The 26,010-nt window shown below is 37.5% G+C and overlaps 3 protein-coding genes across 3 annotated transcripts; all 3 read left to right on the forward strand.

Annotated features, from left to right (window-relative positions):
• Positions 1 to 1,914: 1,914 nt before the first annotated feature.
• On the forward strand, positions 1,915 to 7,991 carry LOC133860946 (cyclic nucleotide-gated ion channel 2). The gene is made up of 8 exons (XM_062296626.1): positions 1,915 to 2,078; positions 2,283 to 2,937; positions 4,876 to 5,091; positions 5,235 to 5,551; positions 6,362 to 6,473; positions 6,639 to 6,875; positions 7,322 to 7,408; positions 7,489 to 7,991. Exons 1-8 carry the CDS (start codon positions 2,041 to 2,043, stop codon positions 7,975 to 7,977), a joined length of 2,151 nt encoding a protein of 716 aa, XP_062152610.1. The 5' UTR covers positions 1,915 to 2,040; the 3' UTR covers positions 7,978 to 7,991.
• Positions 7,992 to 8,792: 801 nt separating this feature from the next.
• Positions 8,793 to 16,113, forward strand: LOC133861397 (phosphatidylinositol 3,4,5-trisphosphate 3-phosphatase and protein-tyrosine-phosphatase PTEN1). The gene is made up of 8 exons (XM_062297184.1): positions 8,793 to 9,188; positions 10,238 to 10,555; positions 11,398 to 11,574; positions 12,222 to 12,335; positions 13,725 to 13,913; positions 14,417 to 14,653; positions 15,077 to 15,178; positions 15,840 to 16,113. The coding sequence occupies exons 2-8, from the start codon at positions 10,277 to 10,279 to the stop codon at positions 15,990 to 15,992; spliced, it is 1,251 nt and encodes a 416-aa protein (XP_062153168.1). The 5' UTR covers positions 8,793 to 9,188; positions 10,238 to 10,276; the 3' UTR covers positions 15,993 to 16,113.
• Positions 16,114 to 16,791: 678 nt separating this feature from the next.
• On the forward strand, positions 16,792 to 25,766 carry LOC133859649 (probable ubiquitin conjugation factor E4). Its single transcript, XM_062295131.1, has 16 exons — positions 16,792 to 18,089; positions 19,545 to 19,749; positions 19,910 to 20,061; positions 20,152 to 20,422; positions 20,599 to 20,751; positions 21,582 to 21,785; positions 21,884 to 21,996; positions 22,109 to 22,223; positions 22,621 to 22,710; positions 22,822 to 23,025; positions 23,143 to 23,238; positions 23,400 to 23,522; positions 24,590 to 24,682; positions 24,828 to 24,992; positions 25,216 to 25,305; positions 25,394 to 25,766. Exons 1-16 carry the CDS (start codon positions 17,236 to 17,238, stop codon positions 25,571 to 25,573), a joined length of 3,108 nt encoding a protein of 1,035 aa, XP_062151115.1. The 5' UTR covers positions 16,792 to 17,235; the 3' UTR covers positions 25,574 to 25,766.
• Positions 25,767 to 26,010: the final 244 nt, after the last annotated feature.

Below are 26,010 nucleotides of genomic sequence, written 5' to 3' on the forward strand. Positions count from 1 at the left end.
TACAGTAAAATCTGCAAATTTATCAAACAGACTTTCAAAAACTACTCAAAAAAATAGAGAAAAAAATAACTACAGAAAGCACCCAACACAAGACGATGTCAGAAGAGAAACTGCGCGTGTCTTATAGGAACCGGCGGAAAAGCATTGATCTGGCCTCAAAAGTAGATGTAGAAGAATAAAGCTCGGCCAAACTTTCGTCGGTGACACAGATGGAGATGCCGCTTCCCTACGAGACGTCTCGTGTTAGCTTTATTGCATGTCTAAAGAAACCAAAAACAAGATAAAAACACAAAGTTCCATAGCCCTAAAAGGACTAGGAGACCCAAAGCTCCATAACTTTAGAAGGATTAGGAGAACAAAAACTCTATTGGATCTAAGTCAAGGGAAAAAACAAAAAACTTCAACAGCCCTAAAAAGACTAGGAGGGAAGCATCATTGTACGGCGTACGCCTCCCTCCTCCTCAAACGTACCGCCTCCCTCCGATCCTCCTCAAACACCTCTTTTATTTTTTTATTTTTTTTCTCTCTAGGACCGGCTATCGCAATATAAAATTAATAGCTCGCATTGAAAAGACTATCTAGATATGTTTTTCCTTAATTTAGAGCCACGATAATTAATTTCCTTGATCTAGTACGTACTTACAGACACGATATCGATCTGTTAGGTAGCTGGTCACACCAATTTCTTTCATGTTTTCACATCCTTTTGATTTTTGAAATCAATCAATTAAAGTTCCATAGATATGATCGAATATGAATATATATATATATATGAAAATAAAACAACTTTTTAGTTTTAGAGTATATATAATATAGTTTTAACTTTTAATTCATTATTCAAGCACTTTTTGACACCTGAAAGGCTAGCTGAAAGGCTGAAATCATGCAATTACGTAGTACTATGGATAATATTGGACATTTCATGCATTAAATTCTTTTTTAAAAAAATCCATAAAACGAAAAAAGAAGGCCAAATATCAGAAAAATTAAAAATTAAAAGAAAAAAAAAAGGATAAAAAAAGGCAAACAAATTCAGAAAAAAAAAATGACTTACGACCACGCAGTGGGTTAAACGCCAAGCTTGGTCATTTTCACATCACGAGCGCGTCACGTGATGTGCTTACCGTCTGACTTAATGAAAAATGCTAATAGAGAGAGATATTGCAACCACAATGGTATGGAAAATTGAAAGTTAATTACGAGAACATTTAAACAATGGTGGCTAGTAGAGATTGAGAGTGCTAAGTGTAGTTTTAAAAAAAAAAAAAAAAAAAAAAAAAAAAACTAAATAAATACAAAGTGTTGGGATTGGACCTCGACACCTCGTTGGGCCGAGCAGTACTGGCCGGTATGTATGGGCTGAGTTGGGGGCCCACTGCCCTACACAAAGTTACTGTCATATGCTTGGGTAAATCCTATCTCTTGTCTAAGCAAAAGGGAAAACATATTCTTCCATGAAGATATTGAATGATCGATTGATGATTTTGTTGGTAACTATTTGAGGGGCTTACTGTAATCATGCATGCATAATGTAATCGATCCATCGCATAATTTTTTCAAATAAAATTAATCCATGAATGAAACTCCATTGATAATGTCAAAAAGAAAAATAAAACAAAAAACCAAGGAGATGCAAATGTACCTTTAGGACTGAACATGTAATTTATGCTTATTCTTGCCAGTTGACACGTCGATCTTAATGAAGAAAACGGCAAACTACAAATGAAGTTAAGAGCTATTTAGTGGTCCAACTCTACCTTGGCCCCAGTAGTCACTACTCACTAGACCGGCAGTGGGCCCAGCCTCACCGGACAAAGAACCCCACCACCACCTCCACCACGTTCCTTTAGCGGCTGCCTCTTCGTACTCGTAAAACCAGGACCCCCCCTCTCCCCCCACCCTCTCCTCTTCATGTGCTACCTGACACTCTTCTATTATATATCATCCTTCCAAACACTCTCTCTCTCTCTCTCTCTCTCTCTCTCTCTCTCTCCACCACCCCGCCTCTCCTTCCTCTCCCATGGTTTCACTGTTCCAACCATGCCCTCCCTGCCCAACTTCCACTTCTTCCTCTCAAGGTCCCCCCTCCATCTTCTTCTTATTCTTCTTATCCTTTCTCTCTTTTTATCATAAAAAAATCAGTTTCTTTTCTATATTATAATATATACAATCAAGGTCACGTTGAATTTGCGTTTAATTATCTATATATATATATATATATATATACATAATATTGCACTTTCTCGTATTCTCTAACTTCGCTGGTTTTAACGTGGTCACAGAGTTTTCGGGTTATTCATTCACAAGAGTTCCTCGAACAGCGACAGCGACAACAACAATAGCCACAGCAACAACAGCAACGATGACAACCCTATTTCCACCTCCGTCGAATGCTACGCTTGCACCCAAGTGGGCGCGCCGGTGTTCCACTCCACCAGCTGCGACCGAGCCCACCAGCCCGAGTGGGAGGCATCGGCCGGCTCGTACCTAGCCCCCATCCGGAACCGACCCGACGCCAAAACCCCGACCCGGAAACAGGAGAACGCCAGGGGCCCGCCCTCAGGGCCGTTCGGGCGGGTGCTTGACCCGCGCAGCAAGCGCGTGCAGCTGTGGAACCGGGCTTTCCTGCTGGCGCGTGGGATGGCCCTGGCGGTGGACCCGCTGTTCTTCTACGCGCTGTCCATAGGGCGGGGTGGGGCCCCGTGTCTCTACATGGACGGTGGATTGGCGGCCATCGTGACGGTTCTCCGCACTTGCGTGGACGCCGTACACCTTTGCCACCTGTGGCTCCAATTCCGGCTGGCGTACGTGTCTAGGGAGTCGCTAGTGGTCGGCTGCGGGAAGCTCGTGTGGGACCCGCGTGCCATCGCCTCCCACTACGTGCGCTCCCTCAAGGGCTTCTGGTTCGACGCCTTCGTCATTCTACCAGTGCCTCAGGTCAGCCATTTCTTCTTCTTCTTCTTCTTCTCCTCCTTTTTCCGCCTTTTATCCTTTTAATTATAAGAATTATCCAACAAGATTAATTTAAGAGAATTATTGCAAAAAAAAAAAAAAAGAATTTCAAAGTTCAAACTCTTGGGCTACATCGTATGAGATGTCTACTACTTGGAAGGCCAAAGGCCATTAGGTTTAACAGTTTCGTTTCACTCTCTTCATCTTCAATCCCCTCCTGAAATTTGTATGACAGTGTTACCCGTGATTTCCCCCTACATTTACATAAACTGCCATGATAATGGCACGTTTATCATATCTTGCTCTTTCAGTTCTATTCATTAATTAGTTACAGTCTGGTAGATACTCCGTGCAGTAGTAACTTTTAAGGATCCTAGGTAGTAAAATGGGGTCTATGCCCTCGTCAGAGTTTGTTTGACGATGTTACTCATGATTTTCAACTACATTTACATAAACTGCCATCATGATTTTCACGTGTTCCAGTTCTACAGACCGTTACAGTACGGTAGGCTAACTTTTTGGTTTAAGGATCGATCGTACGCAGTAAAAAGTGCCTTTTACCACGTTAGAGTTTTTTTTGTTTTTTTTTTTTAATCATGTCTAGAAAAAGAAAACTACTGATGTCCGCTAACCGATTGAACTACTCATTGAAAACAAGTCAGAATTGTAGTCATGATTAACAAAAAAAAATAATCTTTTGCACTATATAAAGATCCACAACAATACAAATGCATGTGGGTCCATATGCACATGCATGGTCCTACAAATGTGTTTTGTTGCGTAAATATTATGTTTTTTTATGTTGTGCAACTAACACATCCATTAACTAAAATCACCAAAAAAAAAAAAAAAAAAACATGATAGGGATTTGCTTGCAACCGAATTTGCTACACCATTTTTACACCTCTGGAATATTTGACCTTACACTAAAAACTCAAAAATAGAGAAAAATAAAATTTCTAAAAAAATATTTTAGGCCAAATTATAAAAAGATTAAAATTTTATGTTGTTTTATTTAACTGTATATATAATATTATATTATTTAAAACTTTTAAATAATGTGATAGTATATTCAGAATGTATCGTTAAATAAAATAAAATATCAACCACGAAATAATTTATTTTATAATTCAAGAATATATATATATATATATATTATACTAGCTGTGATATAAAAGGACAGCAGTCCATGTTGAAGTTGAGGTTTATTATTATTTTTTTGGTTTAATTTGCTGTCATGTCCTTGTTGAGTTCTGGCACGATGGCATGATGATAGAGTCCCAAAAACGACAGAAGAGGACACCATGATGAAAAGCTTGACATAAATGTCACAGATATATTGGTGTTGTTTGGCGAGCTCCGCAGCGGAAAGAATAGTGGTCGGTCACTATTTACAATTTTTTTTTTTAATATTTTTTTAATAACAATTAACATTAAAATATTTTTTATTCTTATTCCTTTATATAACATCGTTATTTTATTTTTTACTAATTTCAAAATTAATAACCCACTACTTTATTATGTACATACATTTACCAAACAAGTCTAATATTATTCCTCCATCTTCATGGGCCATATAGTAGACGAGTGATAGACAATGAAAAAAGAGATTGGTCTGGTCGCGGCCAAAGTGACTCAGCGAGATGGGTTTCAACTATCAACTATATCAACTATCAAGCTCTGTCTGCGTTTGATTTTGCATGTTTCCTTCCTGTTTTTCGTACATTATAAAGTGCTTGACAAAAGCAGCTTTTTCAGCTCAATGGAAGTATATATATACTAGAGTAGCTTTTAGATTATTCAGTGCTTGAACATAAGGATGCCAGGCCAACGTACGTACAGGATGGCAAACAAGTCTCATGATGATCAAGATTGTCTTTAATTAATTTGCTGATCACACTGTCACATTTCTTTATTTTGCAGGCTGTATTTTGGTTAGTAGTACCGAAACTGATAAGAGAAGATAAGATTAAAGTGATAATGACAATACTTCTATTGATTTTCTTGTTCCAATTCCTCCCCAAAGTCTACCACAGCATTTCCTTGATGAGAAGAATGCAAAAAGTCACAGGTTATGTCTTTGGCACCATTTGGTGGGGTTTTGGCCTTAATCTCATTGCCTACCTCATTGCATCTCACGTAAGCCTACTTAATTAATTTTATCTACCTTTGTGTATATATAACTTCACCATTCTCTTACGTTTAATTTAATCATTCGATTAATACTTTAACGGACACTACCAATTTGAACCCTACTAAATCATTCTTTTGTGGGTCAGCAGGTAGCCGGAGGATGCTGGTATGTCCTTGCAATACAGCGTGTGGCATCATGCCTCCGGCAACAGTGTGACGGAAGGAAAAACTGCAGTACTCTGTCCTTGTCTTGCTCGGAGGAGATTTGTTACCAGTTCCAGTTGCCTACAGGCATGGTAGGAGATCCATGTGGTGGTAACTCAACAATGGTCAGAAAGCCACTGTGCTTAGATGTCAATGGGCCATTCAGTTATGGCATCTACAAGTGGGCTCTTCCGGTCATTTCTAGCAATTCACTGGCTGTTAAGATCCTATATCCCATATTTTGGGGCTTAATGACACTCAGGTAATTAATATTATAAAAGGGAGAAAATATTTCCTCCAAACTAGATCCTAGGAAATTTCTCTTATCCAATCTATAAAAATGTCACATTGTCATGCATGTAACATTTTTAATAAAATTTCTTTCAACTTTATTTTTGCAATTAAAAAAAAACGTATGCTTTTTACATGTAAAAAGACACATGACATTTTTATAGATTGGATTGGAAGAAGTTCTTCTGACCCAGTTTAGAGGAAAACTCTGTTGTTATAAAAGCTTAGATAAAGTTGAAATTCAATATTTTTGTTTTGATATCATGTTAAATTACTAATTATTAAAAAAAAAATAAAGCTGATAAAAAGGAAAATTTTCACCTATACCTCCCCAAGTATCAACGTTTTTGTGCGATCATAATCTCGAACTTTTAATTTTTGCAATATCAGTACCCCCAGATTTTCCCTCTTAATGTCGATGCCCTAAATGGCCCCTTTTTTAAAGTGAAAATTATGTGGGTCACTGTCATTTTCACCTTTATTTTTATTTTTATTTTTATTTTTATTTTTATTTTTATTTTTTTGTCTTTCTTTTTTTCACACGGGGCATTTTGAGTACGTATTTTAACAAAAAATTGAGTGAAATTAAAAGTGAAAAATTACTTGGATATCGACATTGTAAAAATGCCGATAGTTCGGGAGTAAGTGAAGTTTCAGTGGTAAAAAAGATAAAACGACTGGGGATGTTTAAGCTGCATGCGCGCTCCTGGAATAATTTTGAGATAGGATTTTGCTTGAGATTAGTTTAAGATGTTTTTTGATGCCATGGTTACATTTACAGCACCTTCGGCAACGATCTTGAGCCTACAAGTCACTGGCTAGAAGTGATTTTCAGCATAATCACTGTGCTTAGCGGACTGATGCTCTTCACTCTGTTGATAGGGAACATCCAGGTGTGTACATGCATTAATGTACTAATTAATACGAGTTAGCATACGAAACAACATCATTATTTCTTGAACATGCAAATTAATTCAACTTTGGAGATAATTTGATAAAGCATATATATATATAGTCTAACAATGAGGGATCGGACCCTCTTGCTGCTGAACGTCAAGGTGTTCTTGCATTCTGTCATGGCAAAGAAGAGAAAAATGCAGCTGAGATGTCGAGATATGGAATGGTGGATGAGGCGGAGACAGCTCCCATCTCGGCTGAGACAGAGAGTTCGCCATTTTGAACGCCAAAAATGGGCAACCATGGGAGGAGAAGATGAGATGGAAATGATCAAAGACCTTCCCCAAGGGCTTCGAAGGGACATTAAGCGCCATCTTTGCCTAGACCTCATAAAGAAGGTAACAAAAATTGCCATCTCTTTTGCCAAGTATGATCCAGAACAAATTCAATCAAAAATGACATTAATTTGACATGCAAGTCCTATCATAAGGTCCCTTGTCCAAGCAATAAAGGACCCTCATAATGTTTGAACATCTTGCCTAAAAATAATCAGGTTACTGGTGGGCCCTAATTTGGGATAAGGGTGCTAGATTGGGCCGATCTAGTATGAGATAAAGTTTAACGTCTAACTTTTTGCGTTCCATCAATTCTGGATCTTTTGGCCGGCATACTGATTAGGTACAGTATATAGCATTTGGTATTAGAGCAGACACGTCCCTAGTTTGAATCTATGAGAGGACGACCTGTTGAAAGGGTCACTTGATAGCCATAAAAGTGGAAATAAAAAATTTTTATTGTATTAATCTAATTAAACTAGTCCTAATTTTTCGTTCAATTTTGATAGGTCCCTCTGTTCCACAACTTGGATGATCTTATTCTTGACAACATCTGTGATCGGGTGACGCCTCTTGTCTTCTCTAAAGACGAAAAGGTGCATAATTATAATTATATATTTTTATATATATAGTATAAATTTGTTTTAGCTCTCTAATATCTTCATGAAACGTACAGATAATCAGGGAAGGAGATCCTGTATTAAGGATAATGTTCATCGTTCGTGGACGTGTAAAACGTACCCAAAGCCTGAGCAAAGGCATGGTGGCCACAAGTGTGCTCGAACCCGGAGGCTTCTTAGGGGATGAGCTCCTCTCCTATTGCCTTCGCCGCCCATTTATAGACAGGCTTCCAGCCTCATCGGCAACATTTATTTGCGTTGAATCTACAGAAGCGTTTGGGCTCGACGCCGATCACCTGAGATACATCACCGATCACTTCCGCTACAAATTTGCCAATGAAAGACTGAAGCGAACTGCAAGATACTACTCGTCTAATTGGCGAACATGGGCTTCTGTCATTATACAGTTAGCTTGGCGCAGGAACAGGATGAGGACTAGGGGTCCAATGATTCCTGTCGCCACTGAAAATGGAGGCCCTGACCGGAGGCTCCGGCAGTATGCTGCCATGTTCATGTCAATAAGGCCACACGACCATCTGGAATAAAATCATTTTCTGTATTTATGTTTTGTTTTTTTAACCCCGGTTGGTCCACCCATTGGTCAATAAGATCCCACAATAAAATCTTGTGTATGTCCACTCCCAAAGTCCCCCATTGAAGTAGCGTCCGTCGAATGTAAAAAAAATGAGAGTTAGAAAATTACTTCTTACTCCACAGTAAATAAAAACATTCACCCCTTTCGTTTAGCAAGAGAAATGCTATACCCATTACCCATTCTGATCAAGACATAATAACTTTAATTTACTTGTTCAAATTAATAATTCCAATCAAAAAAATATTTTTGAAGACTTTGAGACGTTGAAAATGGCATCAAAATATTTTTAATTTATTTTATGATCGGCAATGTTAAATATATCACTCATATTTATAACATCTTTTCAATCGATATGAAATTCAAAAACTTTTTTACACTTATATGTGTATACTCAATCGCTCGAACGAGTCATCGGCACAGTCCTTTGACCTATGATTGATAGAAGATTGCCCCCATTTATTTAGTCTCTAATATCCTTGTGGGGCTAGCCTAGAAGATTCATATGATCAGAACTAGCTAGACGGCCACTTCAACAAAATTTTCTGATAGCATTTTCAATTATATTTTTCCCTACTTTCGCTTATCTTAACTAACAAAAAAAAAAAAAAAAAAAAAAAGCCGTTAAAATGTCAGTTAGCTGGACAACCCCAAAGTCCCCGCCATTCCAACGGTCGAGGCACACTCTTTTGAAAGAGATAATTCAAAAGATATATATATATATATATATATATATTTTTTTTTTTTTTTTTTTCATATCTATTTGTATAGACTGGCCTAAGTTATCGGCCAGATTTGCTGTAAATTTGGGGCTGAGGGAAAATGGTGCAAAACCCTCTAAAATTAGCACTGGATCTTCGATCCAATTCCACAAAAATGGAACTCATTTACACCTCCCTGACTTCCTCATCCCAACCCCACCAATGTTCCCATTTCCACACCAAGCACTTTCTAGGGTTTCCTAAATTTTTTTATAATATTTCCTATCTGGTGCCCTAGAATTTGCTTCAATCTTCCTTTTTTGGTTTGTTTTTGTTTTTTGTTTTCTATTTTTTCATTTGTTATTGTTAGAATATATTCAGAATACATATTCTAACAGTTATGATATATTTCGGTTGGGGGTGTTTCAAAGTTAGTGATTCACAAGCTTCATGTTCAGCTCAGGTACAATTTTCCCTTCTTTTTTTTTTTTTTTTTTTTTTTTTTGTTGAGTCCCATTAACCTTATTCTATGTTTGGTTGCTGATAAAGCTAGTTTTGAAACATGACAAGTTTTAGATTTTTTTAAACAATGCTTCAAAATTATGATATTTGGTTTTTGCTGAGCTTCTTTTCAGGAACCAAGGAAAGCATTTTTGTTGAAATTTGGGTTTTATTGAAGTTTTTGTTGAAATAAGAGTTATATTGGATTAATTTTCAACTCTAGGTGATAATTTTAGCACTACGTCATTTCTTTGACGATTTTTTTTGTATGATCATAGCAATGACATTATCTGCTTGGAGAGATTGAGATATAATGGATAGATTAGAAATGTGAAGCAATTTTGGTGTTTCACAGTTGAACTTCTGGTGGTTTTGATTCTTCAAGGTATTGCATATTTGCCACTATGAAGAAGCCTGTGGTATATTATAATCATTGGTTAGAAATTCTTTTGTGTGTGAGATAAATCAACTGAAATTCATTAACATGTAAGAACCCACCCCTCAAATTGTAGTTTGTAGTTTATCCCATCAAACAGAAGACGAAGAATTGAATCATTTTTAGAAGTGGTTTGATCAGCCACAATTTGATAATGATTGCTATATCTCCTCAAATATGTTCATGTGGCATGGGTGTTAATGTTTCTTGACTCTGCAATGTATACCACACCTAATAAAGAACTTTCAACAAGAAAGGATGCAGAGCACATCAGCATGCTCTGTGACAGCGTTAGCGATTAACATCCCCTGGAATTTGTCGGCCAGGTTCATCAAATTGTTTGACTTTTTCCAATGTAGAGCTTCTCATACGTTCAATAACTGTAGCATTTTTTTTCTGCTACAACTCTATTCTATTCTTTAACATTAAAGAAAGAGCAGTTGAATAGCTCAAAATGTATCAACAAGCGTAAAGCTCACTTTTAGAAAAATATTGATAGCAGTGGAAAGCCGGAGAGATTAATGTTTTTGCACTTGCAGTTCATAATTTATGGATTTAGTAATTTTTTTTGACAGGTAACCTACCATCTATAAGTTGCTTGCCATATCAGCCAAATGGGGTTGAAATCTTCAAGGCCGGGGCCAGGGAAGGCTGAAGACCTATGTTTTCAACGTCAACTGGTTAATTATCTCAGCAAAAACTGTTATCTCCGTAACTTGGTATCTAAGCAACGAAGGCGTATGCTTGTTGATGGTTATGATCTTGACATGTCATATATCACAGACCGTTTGCTGGCAATGTCGTTTCCTGCAGAACATATGAGAGCAATGTATCGTAATCCTCTCTGGCAGGTCAAGTCTGTGCTCGACATGAGACATCAAGTGTATTATAAGGTGCACATTTTCAACCCTGAATCATCTACTATATCAGCTCACGTACCCTGATTATCCATTCTTTTTGTATCTGTGATAATCCAGCGGCTGTATCATTTCATATTAGTAGTTTTATGTAAATAACTCTTTTCTCTGTAATATATACAATAAGAGAAATTTGAAACCCCCCACCCCCTTCCTCTTCCGAACAATATTTTCCTTGTGAGTTGTGGAATATATTATAATGGATCAGTCAGGAATGCGGAAGAAAAAGAATCTTCCAGGTTTTCAACTATTACTCCTGGGGATCAATTCATAAATTAGTGGGTGAATGGCAATATCCTAGGTCCTGCAGCTTGGTCACATTATGCTTGTCATATAACAAAACAGCATATTGGATATAGCATCAATGTCACTCACTTTAACAGTCCTTTTCTTGGTTTTTCCACATGTTATATGTGTCAAATTTTCTATTATTCTTATGATAAAACTATATTATATCCTCAACATTATATCATTTATTCAGCTAAGTTTGCTATCGCTTTACTCCTGGTCAATGCTCATTACATAAATTACAGGGTACTCCTAGATGTAATGCTCAGAACACTTTCTTGTTTCACCCCTTTCCTTTCCCATATAACAGCTATGTTATTCTATGCTCTGCTCTAATTTTATGGATGTCCCCTCAATCACTAATGTTGCTCATAATTTTTTTTTCTTCAAACATACTGCATATAGTTGTTAACTTGTCAAACCTTTGGCATTATACTACTCTCTCTCTCTCTCTCTCTCTCTCTCTCTCTCTCCATGTGCGTGCGCGTGTTTTTGTAATTATATAACGTTGCTTTAATGGTATCTTGCAGATCTACAATCTCTGTATAGAGGAAACTTATGATCCATCACATTTTCATGGCCGTGTGGAGACATATCCTTTTGATGACAACCATGTTCCGCCTCTCCAATTGATTAAGATTTTCTGTGAAAGTGTGTATTCATGGCTATCGTGTGACCCAAAAAATATTGCCGTTGTACACTGCATGGTATTAGTTGCAAACTTGCCATTTAAATTTTGAAGAGGGTCATTTATCTATTAGTTTTTACAATTTTCTGTAGTTTTCATCTTCTCCATCTAGAGCTCAATCAATGTTATATAAGAACTACAACTAATATATGCTCAATTACAGCTTTACTAGTCACTTAGCTGAGCACAACATATAGACTGGTTCACGTTTATAAGCCTATTTCTTCTAGTTCTCAGAAACGGGTTCATGACATTCAATTACCTTAATAATCAACTTATGATGCTTGTAGAAGTGTACTGGTTAATAATCCTAGCTGCTCAGCATCTAACACGAATATCTTGATCATTCTTCAGTTTATTATAATATCTTAAACTTGGCTTCGTCTGGGTGAGGACCTCCTGAATGTTAATTACATTATGTCAAGTTATAAAAGAGACTTTCATTTGTTTACTGAAAGATCAGGTATATGATTCCCATGTGTCTGTTTTCCTTACTGGTGTAACGATGGATATGCTCTCCTTAAAGTTGCACAATGCAATCTTACTGTCTCTTGATTTCATAATAACTACGGAAATATAATGTGCAAAGTTTGCTTGTATCTGTTTAGCAACCCAATATGTTTTGTTTTGGTCTCAGTGTTGGTGGTCCTCACTACAGTTTTGCAGGCAGGTAAAGGTCGAACTGGCTTAATGGTATGCGCCTATCTAGTTTATACTGGCATGTCAGCAGATGAGGCTCTTCAGTTATATGCAGATAGACGGACCACCAATAACGAAGGAGTAAGTTATATTAGGTATAACACGAAAAATTGAGATGCCAAAGTTATAGTTATGGTGATGTTGTGTGGTAGTGAAATGCAATGTCAGCTGCTTGATAATTTGAAAATCAGCTCCCCTTCATTCACTGAAAACCAGGATGACCTGGTTGGTGAAAATTTTGGAACTTGGAATTGTTTGACAGAGGAAATGATTTGAGATGTATGAATTTGGCAGTAAAGCACAGTTAATAATTCGAAAATTTTGTGAAAATAATTTGAGCTGTGCAAAAATATGGATGTTTGAAGAAGGAAACAATTATATAATATTGTCATTCTGGGACATTTCAGATGCAGAACTTATTCAAAGTTGTTTGAAATATTTGGGATGTTTGTCGATACTTTATGATTCATTGGATTATAAGCGATCCATTATGCTTCATTATTTTAAGTCAAGTATGGTTTTGCAGTTAATTCTATATACAAGAAGTTGAAATGATGTTACTAGGGAATTGGTTCTTTTCCTTTTATCTGTGCATGTTTCTAGAGTGCATTCATAACAAATTTGGTTTCATTTTACATATTTTTCCCACTAAGAAGTAGCTTTCACCCCTTCCCCCTTCCCCATAGTTTTGACATTTATGACAAGAGCCCCATCAATGAGACAATGAAGACTGAAGAGTTCCTTCAAGTTGGTCTTCTGAATGATTAATCCCTAGATCTGTCCCTAATTTATGGACCAGTGGAAAGACAAGAAAGGACCACCTGCGAACGAGATGCCAAAACCAATTATGGTTTTGCTGTGTTCAATGAAGTCCGCAACTGCACCAGTAAGAAAAACCATAGCATGATTAAAAGCTGCTGCAAGAGGGAAGACCAAATAGCTTCTTGTTTGAGATATCAGAAAAAAGCCATGCTAGCATATGATTTTGGTCACAGTATTCTTTTAAAGAAAGTTTGCCTTTACATAGAAATGTAATGTCACTAAAATCAAGAGTTTGCCCTTACACAGAGTTGACTGGCAATACAAGATCTGTCACAAAAGCTATCTAGTACAAATCTATTGATCTATTTATCATGTATTCTTTTATAGTTAATAAAGAATTTAGTGATAAGATCCATAAAAGCTAGAGGAGCCAGTTAACTGCAGTTGAGAACATGCCAATTAGAAAAAACATGGTGTTAGGCCTGTAGAGCAAAACCAAAACTTTTTGTTGACTTTTGATATGAGATATATCAGGAGATGTCCAAGTTGCAAACAGAATAACATCTTCATTGAAAGAAAATGCCAATTTCAGTATTTTAGCTTTGCATAATTTTTTGTATGTTTCTAATAACGTTTTTTAATGGATGGTATGGATATTTTCTGATTATAAATAATAAAGGAGGGCATTATTTTGTATGTATTGAACAGGTTTCTATACCAAGCCAACGTCGTTATGTGGGATACTGGGAAAATGTACTTTCTTTTCCTACGGGAATTAATCAAGGACCTCCAAATGTGAATTTACCTAAGCCATGGAGCAGAGAATTGCGGCGGATTCGACTTCATGACTTGGTTGACACTGACACAATCTTCTTTGTGGTCTCAGAATTGCAAGAGGTAAGCCCATCTCAACGAGTTGAGTTCTTAGAGAGAGAAGGGCTTTATAATGACTTGGATTTGGTTTTCTCACACACACAACTCGTTTTGTAATGATTACAAGGAAATCTTGATACTCTGAAAACTTCCTTAAGACTTCATTTGTTTTCATTAAGTTGAATGAACTATGCTATTATTTCATCTCATATCCTTATTAATGCTTTTCAAGTTTTTGAAAATTCAACAGCTAGGGAAAATGGCATGACTTGTCACTTTCTTATTTCATTATTTCATAACTAGGGTATGAGTTTTTATCTAGTTTGTTGATGCAACATAAGTTGTTCAATGTGCCTTGAAAAGCGCATGCTGTTGTTATCTATCTTTTGTTTTTCTTTCGTGGTTTTTCCTGCTACAATTCTTGATTTTGTTCCTCAAATTTTTTAGCTGGTCAGAATATGTTTTGGATATTATTTGGTTTGCTTCATTTATCTATCTGCTAAGAACTTTTTTACCCTTGTTGACAGATACCCAATCAGCTGTACCGTCCATTTATTGAAGTCTCGCGGGGTTGTTGCAGACAAATTCTGAAAGGACATCAAAGATCTCACAGTCCTCGGTATTATCTCTCTTTCATCGAACGTGACGAAGAAGGGAAGGAATCAGAGTTAGAAGAACCACGTGTTGTAGTCCAAATGGACACTGAAAATCCTATAATCTACCAGAAGCCATGTCTTGATCATTATTTCGATAAACCTTTACAAGTAAGTAATTGATGATTTATACATATAGAGACGCACATATTTTGTGTATGACTTATGGTGATATATATGGGGTTCAGTATTATCATTATTTTGTGATCATGAAGAATCATAAAGCCAGAATTTGAGTAATTTAATAATGATTGGAGAAAAAAATATATATATATCTGGAGAGCTTGGTACATGTGAAAGAAGAAATAAGAAAAGATAGACTCCAACTTATATCTGAAATCTTTTGGTTCATTATAAGTTTGGAGAGCATTGAGACTCTCTATGCCACATGGGCTTAATGCAAGTGCTCATAATTTGAGAACTTATCAAAATTCTGAAATTTTTTCATGATGTTGTGCGAGTGTAGGTAAGATTGTATCCTTATCCACTTGTTTCATAACAATGTCTTGATATTGACCACATTTAATTGAACAGGTTACTGGAGATGTGCGTGTCACATTCTACCAAAAAATGTTTGGAGGGCGTCTCTTCTATTGTTGCTTCAACACAGCTTTTATTAGGAACGGCTTGTTTCAGGTACTTTTATGGTTCTCTACACAGTTCTTTATCAGCTTCTGCTGGCTTCTATAATAAGAAGAGAATGCTAATCTATACGGAAGAGCTATAGTCACCTTTGATAAGTACTTAGGACTGTAGTCACAGAATTCTGCCTGCATTTCTTCTTTGCTTTTCTAAAGCCCGAGCTCACACCGCTACAATATTTCTGTAACGACCAAACTTCAACGACACAATATTATTTGCTTTTGGCTTTTCCAAACCAAACTTTTTAAGATGTCGTCCATCCTGGTACTACTCTCGCATAAGCTTGCTTAACTACAGAGTTATGGGAAGTCCATGGCCATCACGATTTTAAAACGCGTTATGTCAAAAAGGGTGCGAATATACATATAATCACATCTATGTTTCCGTACCCAAGCGATGTGGAGCGTCACAGTGTCGGCACCGCTAAATGATCGTTTAACTAGAATGAGAAATAGTTTAGGATTCTAGGAACATTCATCATAATGGGTCAACCGGTTTGAAAAATACTCTGGCGGAGTAACTTTGAATTTACAGAATGCCTTTCTCAGATTCAAAACTTGGTTACAACTATATAAGAGTTTCATAAAACATTTCAATTTATTGATTAGGCATACTTAATTAGTTCAGTTATCTTACAGTTTCTGAAATATTACAGTTCACTGTTGGGGATTTGGATAAAGTTGGGAAAAAGGGAAGATCAATTTGTGGCCCTGCTTTCTGCTTGGAGTTGCTATTTGGTCCTGCTAATGCAAAGAACTCGTCAGGGACTACATCTAATGATGATGTTGAAAGTGATGACTTGTTCTGAATTCTTAACACAAATTTGTATAAAGAGATGATATTGTAAATTCTTCTCACAAGGTGGCCCATTCGATCAATGATGTATTCTTATAGCAAAATACAACCTGACTCTAATTCTGGTTCTTATTCTTCTGACTGTTTTATTGTCTAATTTTTAATTTATTATTATTATTATTTTTTTGTTGAAAAGATAAAATTTAAAAATGTTATTGCACGACAATTACAAGGTATTGTTTCGTTTTGAACCACTTCAATAAGATGTCGTTCAATAAGTGCACCATTTTGACAAATAATAATAATAATAACAACATATCAGCTATGCTTATTACCTTCTCGCAAATACCATTTTTTTCCTTCAAAATAAAAAACAATTAAAAAATTTTAAAAAAAAATTAAGGAGTTAAAAAAAGAAGAAATATGGTTGACTGTACAACTGCCCCGACTAAATCTGAATGGTTGTGTAGTTACTTCAATCAACTGAAAGGCGATTACACGATCACATTAACCATCACAAAGGAAGTCGCGTGGTTAGCTCAATGGCCACCCTTCCTCCACTTACGGCGGCCACCCGACCACTTTATTTTTAAAAAGTATCTTAAAATTTTATAAATAATAAGTGAGCTCTAATTTTTTTTTATTATTATTTTTTTGAAAGAAAGTGAGCTCTAATTTATGCAAAAAAGTTGTTTCGTCAAAAATATATTTTGTTAATGTATTAATTAAAACAGAAAATATCTGTATAATGGAGTGAGAGCCAAGTAATTTGGTTTGGAATAACTTGAATAAAGAGGCGTCCAAAGTAGAATTATCAAATTCTCCTCCGTTTTCCGTTTCTGATAAACCTGAATCAATTTTTTTCTGTTTTCTTAGTTTTTACTTGAACGTGTAATCAGGATTTCCACGAAGTCGTGGACGACCAAACCACGGTCCACTCCTCCTACCTCCCAATTAACACACACTGCCTCTACACCCTGATTTTTTCCTACTAATCCAACATTTTTCACCAGCAAATTCACATACCCATCTGCTTGTTTCCCGGGAAAATCCCACCCAAACATAACCCCCCCCCCCCCCCCCCCAAAAAAAAAAAAAAAAGAAAAACCCGTATTTCTTTTCTTTTTAAATATTGCCACCTGATTTGTGGTTAGTTCTGTTTAACACTCCGTATTCAACTCAGGTTCTAGTTGTTTGTTTCGCGAGAAAATTTCACCCATTCGAACGGAGGAGAAACGAGAACCCTTTTGCCCACTATGGCGGCCCCGAAACCCCAAAAGAGGTCCGCGGAGGAAATCGAGGACATAATCCTCCGGAAAATCTTCCTGGTATCGCTGACGGATTCGGCCGAATCATCATCAACGTCCGATCCCCGGGTCGTCTACCTGGAGATGACCGCGGCGGAGATTCTGAGCGAGAGCAAGGAGCTGAGGCTCTCGAGGGACTTGATGGAGAGGATCCTGATCGATCGCCTCTCGGGGAGTTTCGTCTCGACCGAACCGCCATTCCAGTATCTTGTTGGGTGCTATCGGCGAGCCTACGAGGAGGGCAAGAAGATAGCTTCCATGAAGGACAAGAACGTGAAGTCCGATATGGAGTCGGTGGTGAAGCAAGCCAAGAAATTGGCGGTCTCGTACTGTAGGATTCACTTGGGGAACCCCGAATTGTTTCCAAATGCGAATTCGAAGTCGGGTTCTGGTAATTCGCCGTTGTTGCCGCTGGTTTTCGCTGAGGTTGGGGGCTCGGTGGACGGGTTCGGAGGTGGTGGTAGCAGTGCGGGGACACAGTGCCCACCTGGGTTCTTGGAGGAGTTCTTTAGGGACTCGGATTTCGACAGCTTGGACCCCATTTTGAAGGGGTTGTATGAGGACTTGAGGGGCAGTGTGCTCAAGGTCTCGGCGCTCGGGAACTTTCAGCAGCCTTTGAGGGCTTTGCTGTATTTGGTTAGCTTCCCGGTTGGTGCCAAATCGTTGGTGAATCACCTGTGGTGGATTCCCAAAGGCGCGTATTTGAACGGCCGGGTTATTGAGATGACCAGCATATTGGGGCCGTTTTTTCATGTTAGTGCTCTGCCTGATCATGCCATTTTCAAGAGCCAGCCTGATGTGGGGTGAGTGGATTTTCATGTGCGGTGCTTGGGCTTTTGTTGGTTGAAATTTTATTTTTGTTATCACGGTTTTAACTTGGTTTGGTGTGGTGGCTAGGATATGTAGGAAGAGAGAAGAATCAAATTTTAGAATCTTTGGTTTCTGATTGTTTAGTGTTGTAGAGAACAGAAGTTTTACTTGATTGAACATAAGGCAGCTGTTTGGCTTAATTAAAATATGCCTTTTTTTTTTTTTTTTTTTAAGAACCAAAAGCAAGAGGAAATGACTCAACTTTATAGGTTTCTACCCCCCTTTGCTTCTTTGTTTCTGAACAGCTATCGGAGTCTATGGATAATGCATGTGTTGCTTTGTCTGTAAATTAGGACACTGTCACATGTATTTAGTGTGCCTGTCAGTAAAAAAAAAAAACTAAATTAAGAAATGATGGATGTTTAATATTGTACAACTTTTTTATCACTTCTTCAACCTCTCAATCTGCTTAGCCTTTTACTGATTTGGCTAAACTGCAGCTCGGTTGTGGATTGAAAAGAGGAGGGGAAATTAACATTAGAATGAGATCATTTTCATCTGTTTATATACACTGGATCTGAGCTCATTCTGGGTCATAGTCTAGGTAGGAGCTCTAAAATGGTGGTTGAATGCAAAGGCTTGTGAGTTGAAACTTCTTTAGCTTCTGGTGACAGTATTAGGGGCTGAAGTGAGCTGATCAAACTACATTATTGAGCTAATTGGAGGCCCACTATTATAGCAATTGTAGGGCATGGTTGAGTGTTATTGATATTGGTTTAGGTTCCTTCATGCAAATGAACAGTAGGTGATGATATCAGGGGATTTGCTCTCTGATGTATTGATGTTGGTTTTAATGTAGCTTCTATTGTGTGTAGTTGATTGATCCATTTATCAGAACAAGGTGTTGACTGTATACTATCTTAAAGCTAGGATATGAAATTACTGCATTGCTGTGTTATATGCCGTTCTGAGTTTAAGTTTGTGAGTCTCTTTCGATCTTTGTGGGTCTTTTTTATGGGATTTTTCTTTTGCTCAGTTTAGGACCACAGATTTTTTTTTTCCTTCCTTTGGCAAGGAAGTGATTTTCTCTTAGCTTTCAAATTGGAATAAGAGGAAAACTAAAAGGGTGATATGTGGTACTGTTGTTTGTTCCTGTTGGATGTAATCTAACCATACAATCAATGAGGGTTAAGATTAGTGATTGCGAAGAGTATGGCTTTGATTCTTGTTTCTTAATTTTTGCAGCTTCCTTTGGATGATTTAGTTATGGATGAAATCCTATGTTCCTAGTTGTTTTTTTCCCCAACGCTTCCTGTTCAGAAAATTATTTCATGCTTGCTGGATTTTATCCCTATTGAACATGTGAACCTATTCCTTTGGACTGCTCATGGACGGATATTTAAGAATGCTTTGTTACTAATGCATTATTACTCCCTGTAAAACACCAGACAGCAGTGCTTTTCAGAGGCATCAACTCGTCGACCGGCTGATTTATTATCCTCATTTGCCACAATTAAAACGGTCATGAATAACTTATATGATGGTCTAGCAGAAGTTCTTCTCTCACTCCTTAAAAATACGGACACCCGTGAAAATGTGCTTGAGTATCTTGCAGAGGTGATCAATAAAAACTCGTCGAGGGCTCAAATCCAGGTTTTTCCCCAATTTTCACAACATTGTTAAAGTTGCAGTCACAATATATTAACAAACTTATTATATATTTTTCTCTACTTTTCTATGGATAAGGATGATTTTTGGTACTATTGTCACTTTCTTTTTCCTAACTTAACCTTGCGCTGTACATCACATTTAGGTTGATCCTCTATCGTGTGCAAGTTCAGGCATGTTTGTCAGTCTCAGTGCTGTTATGCTTCGGCTGTGCGAGCCATTTTTAGACGCAAACTTAACAAAAAGGGATAAAATTGATCCCAAATATGTATTTCACAGTAACCGACTGGATTTAACGTGAGAGCTTTCTGTTTAATGGACTTTGATATTCTTCTCTAAGTTTATATAAAAATATCTCTTCTCCTAATCATTGTGGTGATTTTGCAGACGGTTGACTGCTCTCCATGCATCATCAGAAGAAGTTGCTGAATGGCTTAATAATACTAATTTGGGGAAAACTGATGGTGAAAATCGGTTGCTTCAATCTCAAGAAGCCACCAGTTCTGGCAGTGGTGCGAGTGGCTCCTCTAATGCAAAGCCAGCATCAAGCGGTGATAAAACTAAATATCCATTTATTTGCGAATGCTTCTTTATGACTGCAAGGGTGCTCGACTTGGGTTTATTAAAAGCATTTTCTGACTTTAAACATTTAGTTCAGGTAATAATACATGCTTTATATGAGTAGACATAAAATGCCACATTATTAGTTTGTTAGGGCTTAGTTGTCATTGTTAATGAGTAAGTACTTACTGTAGTCTTTTATGATCTGAATTTTTTCATATATACTCGTACTGTTTTTTACTGACTGATGGAAAGTAATGTAAATTATTTTAGGACATTCAAAGGTGTGAAGATAATCTCTCTACTCTTAAAGACATGCAAGGGCATTCTCCTACTCCAGCATTGGAGCTGGACATTTCTCGCCTTGAGAAAGAAATAGAGTTGTATTCACAGGAAAAGCTTTGTTATGAAGCTCAGATATTGAGGGTATGTCAGCTCTCTCTCTATCTCTCTATCTCTTTCTGCACGTGCATGCAGACATACATGCAGTACCCATGATTTTGATATCCTGCTACTCCTTGAAGTTCGTTTGACTCATATTCTGGTGGAGCATGGTCTGGAGACCAATGGTTTGAATCCATTGTGGTGGAAGGTGGCATCCTAGTGTCATAAGTTGGAGGGTCAATGTGTCTTCTAGTTGTTGGCATTCTTTTCAACTGTGGAGAAAACCTGTGATCATCACGTTCTTGATGGACTGTATTTGTTGTTCCCCTAATAGTTGTCAATCCGGGCCAGCACTTGAGCCAAACCGAGGAGCCTCTGAGTTTCAGTTTTGCTAGATCCCAGCTTCTACATCTTAGTTCGAGCTTTTTCTTCTTCTTTTTAATTGACAGTTGTTCCTATTTTTCCTGTCCTTCTCTAATATTCCACTCAAGGCTTCTCTCTCTTCTTTCTAAAAGTAGTTCATTACTTTGGGCAAAGGATTATTAAAAATAATGATCATTTGCTGCATTTATGAAGTGTGGATGCATCATGTGCTATCATATTTCTTTTATCATACACTTGATTATCAGATGATGTCTCTGTTTTTATTCACAATTTTTTTTCCCTTTTCGGAAGTAACTACCTTGAATCAAAAGCCATTTCAAAAATTATTTCATTTTCTTTTTCTTTTCTTTTCCTTTTGGTGATTTGAAGGGTGCTTTCAACAATGTATCTTTGTCAGTTTAGTTTGTTGAACTATCTAAAGCTTTAAATGCACTTTTTTCTTCTGATTATTGACACTAGTGACCCTTACAATATATTTTATTCCTTAGGATGGAGCACTTATTCAGAATGCTCTTTCTTTCTACCGGTTAGTGGTGATTTGGTTGGTTGGCCTGGTTGGTGGATTTAAGATGCCTCTGCCATCCACTTGCCCAATGGAGTTTGCGTGTATGCCAGAGCATTTTCTGGAAGATGCCATGGAATTGCTTATTTTTGCTTCCCGGATTCCGAAAGCTTTGGATGGGGTCTTGCTGGTAGACTTCTAGTTGAAAAGTTTTATTCTGACTTATTCTCTACCTTCTCTCCAGAAGGTTTTCCGCTCGATAATAAAGTATTCGTTGTTGCCTGGCAGGATGACTTCATGAACTTTATTATCATGTTCATGGCAAGTCCAAATTTTATTAGAAACCCTTATCTCAGAGCAAAGATGGTTGAAGTGCTTAACTGCTGGATGCCACGTAGAAGGTCATTTGTCATCTTTCATTTTTTTTTTAATTGAAAGAGAGATTATTAAGTGCCCCTTAAATTTTCTAACTTAATAATGATGTCTGTGGCATTTCGTCTATTCCATGTGCAGTGGCTCATCTGTTACAGCTACTCTATTTGAAGGGCACCAACTGTCCCTTGAGTATCTTGTGAAGAATCTTCTGAAGCTCTATGTTGACATTGAGTTCACTGGTTCTCACACGCAGGTGATTGCCACTTAATTCATGTTTTAAGGGTATAGAGGTAGTTGGAGCGACAATTGCAAGGGGTCCAAAAAACTGAGCAAAAAAAAAAAAAAAAAACTATAGGCTTTCTTGTCATTTTATTAGTAGTGGCCCCCTAAACAAATTCCAGTCCAGCTCGGCCTTCCCAAACTATTACCTGGCCAAGAAGGGTAGATTGATGAAAATGTATCGTTAGAAAGCTTTGGGGACTGTGTCACAAAGCCAGCTCTGACCAATGGCTAAAGATCCTTTCCTCATTCTAGCTTTTGGAGGCCCACATTTACCTTTTCTTGTGCATTCATAGTCTCATCCATCTTTCGCTGTTGTGGAGTACAGGAAGCTGTTGTTGATTGACCTGTTTGTTTTTTATCCTGTGCAGTTCTATGACAAGTTTAACATCCGTCACAATATTGCCGAACTTCTCGAATACCTGTGGCAGGTCCCTAGTCATCGTAATGCTTGGAGACAGGTAGAGCCTTCTTCATGGACTGATATACTCTCTCTTTCTCTCTCTCTGCTTGTGTGCACGCACATGTATGTGTCTGTCTTTGACTGCTGGTTTAAATTTATACCATATCAGATTGCCAAGGAGGAGGAAAAGGGTGTCTACTTGACTTTCTTAAACTTCCTGATTAATGATAGCATCTATCTTCTTGATGAAAGTCTTAACAAAATTCTTGAACTGAAAGAGTTGGAAGCCGAGATGTCAAATACTGCAGAATGGGAGCGAAGACCAGCCCAAGAGAGGCAGGAGAGAACCCGACTATTCCACTCCCAAGAGAATGTCAGTTTGACTTTTTTCTTCTATGATATACATAACACATACGTATGTATTTATATGCATAAGTCATGAACCTAGAGTACCTAACAAATGGATATTCCTGGGTATTGTTATTGTTAGATTATCCGGATTGATATGAAGTTGGCAAATGAGGATGTGAGTATGCTGGCATTTACTTCGGAGCAGATTACAGTTCCTTTCCTACTTCCTGAGATGGTAACAACTTTTCCTTTCTTTACTACCTATGTATGTTATCCCCAATGGTTTCAGTGGCCAAAATTGTGTTTCTGTCAAGTTTTGCGTTCTTAATTCTTTACAGCAATTGCTGACCCTCTCTCTCTCTCTCTCTCTCTCTCTCTCTCTCTCTCTCTCTCCAGGTTGAGAGAGTGGCCAGCATGCTCAATTATTTTTTGTTTCAACTTGTGGGTCCCCAAAGAAAATCTCTTACTCTGAAAGATCCTGAAAAATATGAATTCCGTCCAAAACAGTTGCTTAAGCAGGTTGGTATCAAGTAGATTTTAAGTTTCCTCTTCTGTTAAACTTAATTTATCTTATTAAGTGGAGATATATATTTGAAGCCAAATAATTGGGTTATACTCGGTGGATTTGTAGTTTTAATACCAATTTGACAGAATGAGGTCTGACTGCTTGTGCTTATTAAGGTGTTTAAGGTGTCTGGTTAGGTTAAACTCGGACAATAATAAAACCTGGCATGGTCTGACCTTACCTTAAATTAAATCTAATATAGGTATGCAGTAAAGAACCCGTTGTATCATGGGTTTGATTAATCTCAATTTTCGAAGGGTAAATCGGTTTTCTTTTTTAACTTTAATTTGAATTGCATCCAAGATTGAATTTAGCGGGCTCAACAGATCAGTGAATTCTAGAATGGTGATTACCAATTAACGTTGTGATCACCATCTTGTGTTTTGAAGCTTTTGTGTAAAGTGAAACGTGGTTTAAACTTTTGAGCTTGCTGTAAACTGATTTCTATGTGTGCAAATTAATATATGTATAGGCCCTTTATTGGTTTTGAATTTTTCTGGTTGACCTTCAAATCTATAGACAAGGCAACATGGTTGTCATTGTTGATATATGCAGAAGTTGGGTGGGACTGAAAGAGATTGAGCTTGACTGTGTCAAAAAATTGGATATCAGTAGCTTTTTCTTTTCTTGGGTATGAATAGGGATATCAGTTATTTTGTTTCTTTTCCTCTCCATGTGGATTGGACAGTTGGATTAGCAATCTCATGGTGGTTTGAATAAAACAAAAAGATGAGAAGTAAAAAATACAAGTTTGGTAATGAAGCTGTAGTAGACATGTCATCTGACACTAATTTTTGTGTTGTGTTTTGTTGGAACATCAAATTTAGTGTAATGATTAGTGTCCAATATGGCAGACTTTGTGAATTCTTAGTCCTGTGATGGAAAGCTGATATACAGGCTGACTGGGAATGACATTGTTCTGTCAGCCACTCAACTCCCATTTTGAACAAAAATGTTTACGTAATAATGCTTTATAGCCGGCCAGAAATTCATGCACCGACTTTTAATGGTTTATTTGTAGATTGTCGACATATATGTTCATCTTGCGAAGGGTGATACGGAAAATATTTTCCCTGCTGCTATATCAAAAGATGGTCGATCATACAATGAACAGGTAATTCAGCTGCGGCAAAGAGTTCATTAACTACTCTTTATTTGACAGTTATTGTTTAGACTCGGTAAGAGATGTTTTTGGTTCTCCATCTCTTCTGAATCATATGGTTGGCTGAAAATAATTTGACAATTGGCGCTTGCTCCAGTTATTTAGTGCGGCAGCAGATGTTCTTCGAAGAATTGGTGAAGATGGGAGAGTAATACAGGAATTTATTGAGCTAGGTGCCAAGGCCGAAGTTGCAGCTTCTGAGGCAATGGACACTGAAGCTACTCTTGGAGAGATACCTGATGAATTCCTTGACCCAATTCAAGTATGTCTACTTATTTTTGCGTTAGATTTCTGTCATTCTTTTGACAACTTGATGGGTAATACACGATTATCATATCAGGATTTGAAATGCAATTGCACATGTGATCCATTTTTTGAACCCAAGCCGCCAACACCCACCCCCCCCCCCCCCCCCCCCCCCCCCCCTCCCCCAACCACCACTTGTTGATATGTGATTATGTTTTTTTGTTTTTGTTTTGTGGCAGTACACTTTGATGAAGGATCCAGTTAAGTTACCTTCTTCAGGGATGACGGTAGACCGACCTGTCATTCAAAGGCATCTTCTTAGTGATAATGTATGTATATCTGCATATCTCTCTCTCTCTCTCTCTCATATATATATATATATAATGTGTATGGTGATATGTTTGATGTGATGTGCAGACTGACCCTTTCAACCGTTCCCACCTTACTGCGGACATGCTGATTCCAAACAATGAATTGAAGGGAAGAATTGAAGAGTTCATCAGGTCCCAGGAAATGAAGCAGCATGGGAAACGCCTTAGCAAGGAGAGCACCAAGGCGACAATACAAACCACGAATAGTGAAATGTTAATCGATTAGGACAGAGTGGTGTAGGATTCTGAATTTTGGAGATTCCTATGATGGGATCGAGACGGTGGAAAAGTGGATTTGTAATTATCTCAATGCCAGTCACAGCATTTATATGTTTAGAGTTTTAACATTATTTTTTTGTAAAAATTCAATGTAAGAAAAGCCGATTATGGATTTCATGATAATATTTTAGTTTCTGAAAGTTGGCTCTTGGTGGGTTTGGGGTCAGAGAACAAGTTTTGTCTGTGCACCATATTCTGAGGTAACCTTGCTTTGACAACCATTTCTTCCAAAATCACTTCTCCTTTGTCATAGTTAATTTTTTGTTCAAAAAGCCAAATGAAGACGGTTTAAATTGTTGGGGATGATGCCAACTCTCAACACTTTCATGTTACAGGCTTTGTGAACATATATACTCGTTGCAACCACGATAGTGGATCCATTAT

Source organism: Alnus glutinosa, chromosome 2 (assembly GCF_958979055.1).
Source record: "Alnus glutinosa chromosome 2, dhAlnGlut1.1, whole genome shotgun sequence".
In the NCBI taxonomy this organism is placed as follows: Eukaryota; Viridiplantae; Streptophyta; class Magnoliopsida; order Fagales; family Betulaceae; genus Alnus; species Alnus glutinosa.

Excerpts from the sequence above, each read along its gene's own strand:
- LOC133860946 (XM_062296626.1), top strand. The coding sequence starts at position 2,041 with ATGCCCTCCCTGCCCAACTTCCACTTCTTCCTCTCAAG. Across the intron at positions 2,938-4,875 it reads TCATTCTACCAGTGCCTCAG|GCTGTATTTTGGTTAGTAGT; the intron begins GTCAGCCATTTC and ends TTTATTTTGCAG. Across the intron at positions 7,409-7,488 it reads TCTTCTCTAAAGACGAAAAG|ATAATCAGGGAAGGAGATCC; the intron begins GTGCATAATTAT and ends TGAAACGTACAG.
- LOC133859649 (XM_062295131.1), top strand. The coding sequence starts at position 17,236 with ATGGCGGCCCCGAAACCCCAAAAGAGGTCCGCGGAGGAAATCGAGGAC. Across the intron at positions 20,062-20,151 it reads AGTAACCGACTGGATTTAAC|ACGGTTGACTGCTCTCCATG; the intron begins GTGAGAGCTTTC and ends GTGATTTTGCAG. Across the intron at positions 22,711-22,821 it reads ATCGTAATGCTTGGAGACAG|ATTGCCAAGGAGGAGGAAAA; the intron begins GTAGAGCCTTCT and ends ATACCATATCAG.
- LOC133861397 (XM_062297184.1), top strand. The coding sequence starts at position 10,277 with ATGGGGTTGAAATCTTCAAGGCCGGGGCCAGGGAAGGCTGAAGACCTA. Across the intron at positions 12,336-13,724 it reads GGACCACCAATAACGAAGGA|GTTTCTATACCAAGCCAACG; the intron begins GTAAGTTATATT and ends TGTATTGAACAG. Across the intron at positions 14,654-15,076 it reads ATTTCGATAAACCTTTACAA|GTTACTGGAGATGTGCGTGT; the intron begins GTAAGTAATTGA and ends TTAATTGAACAG.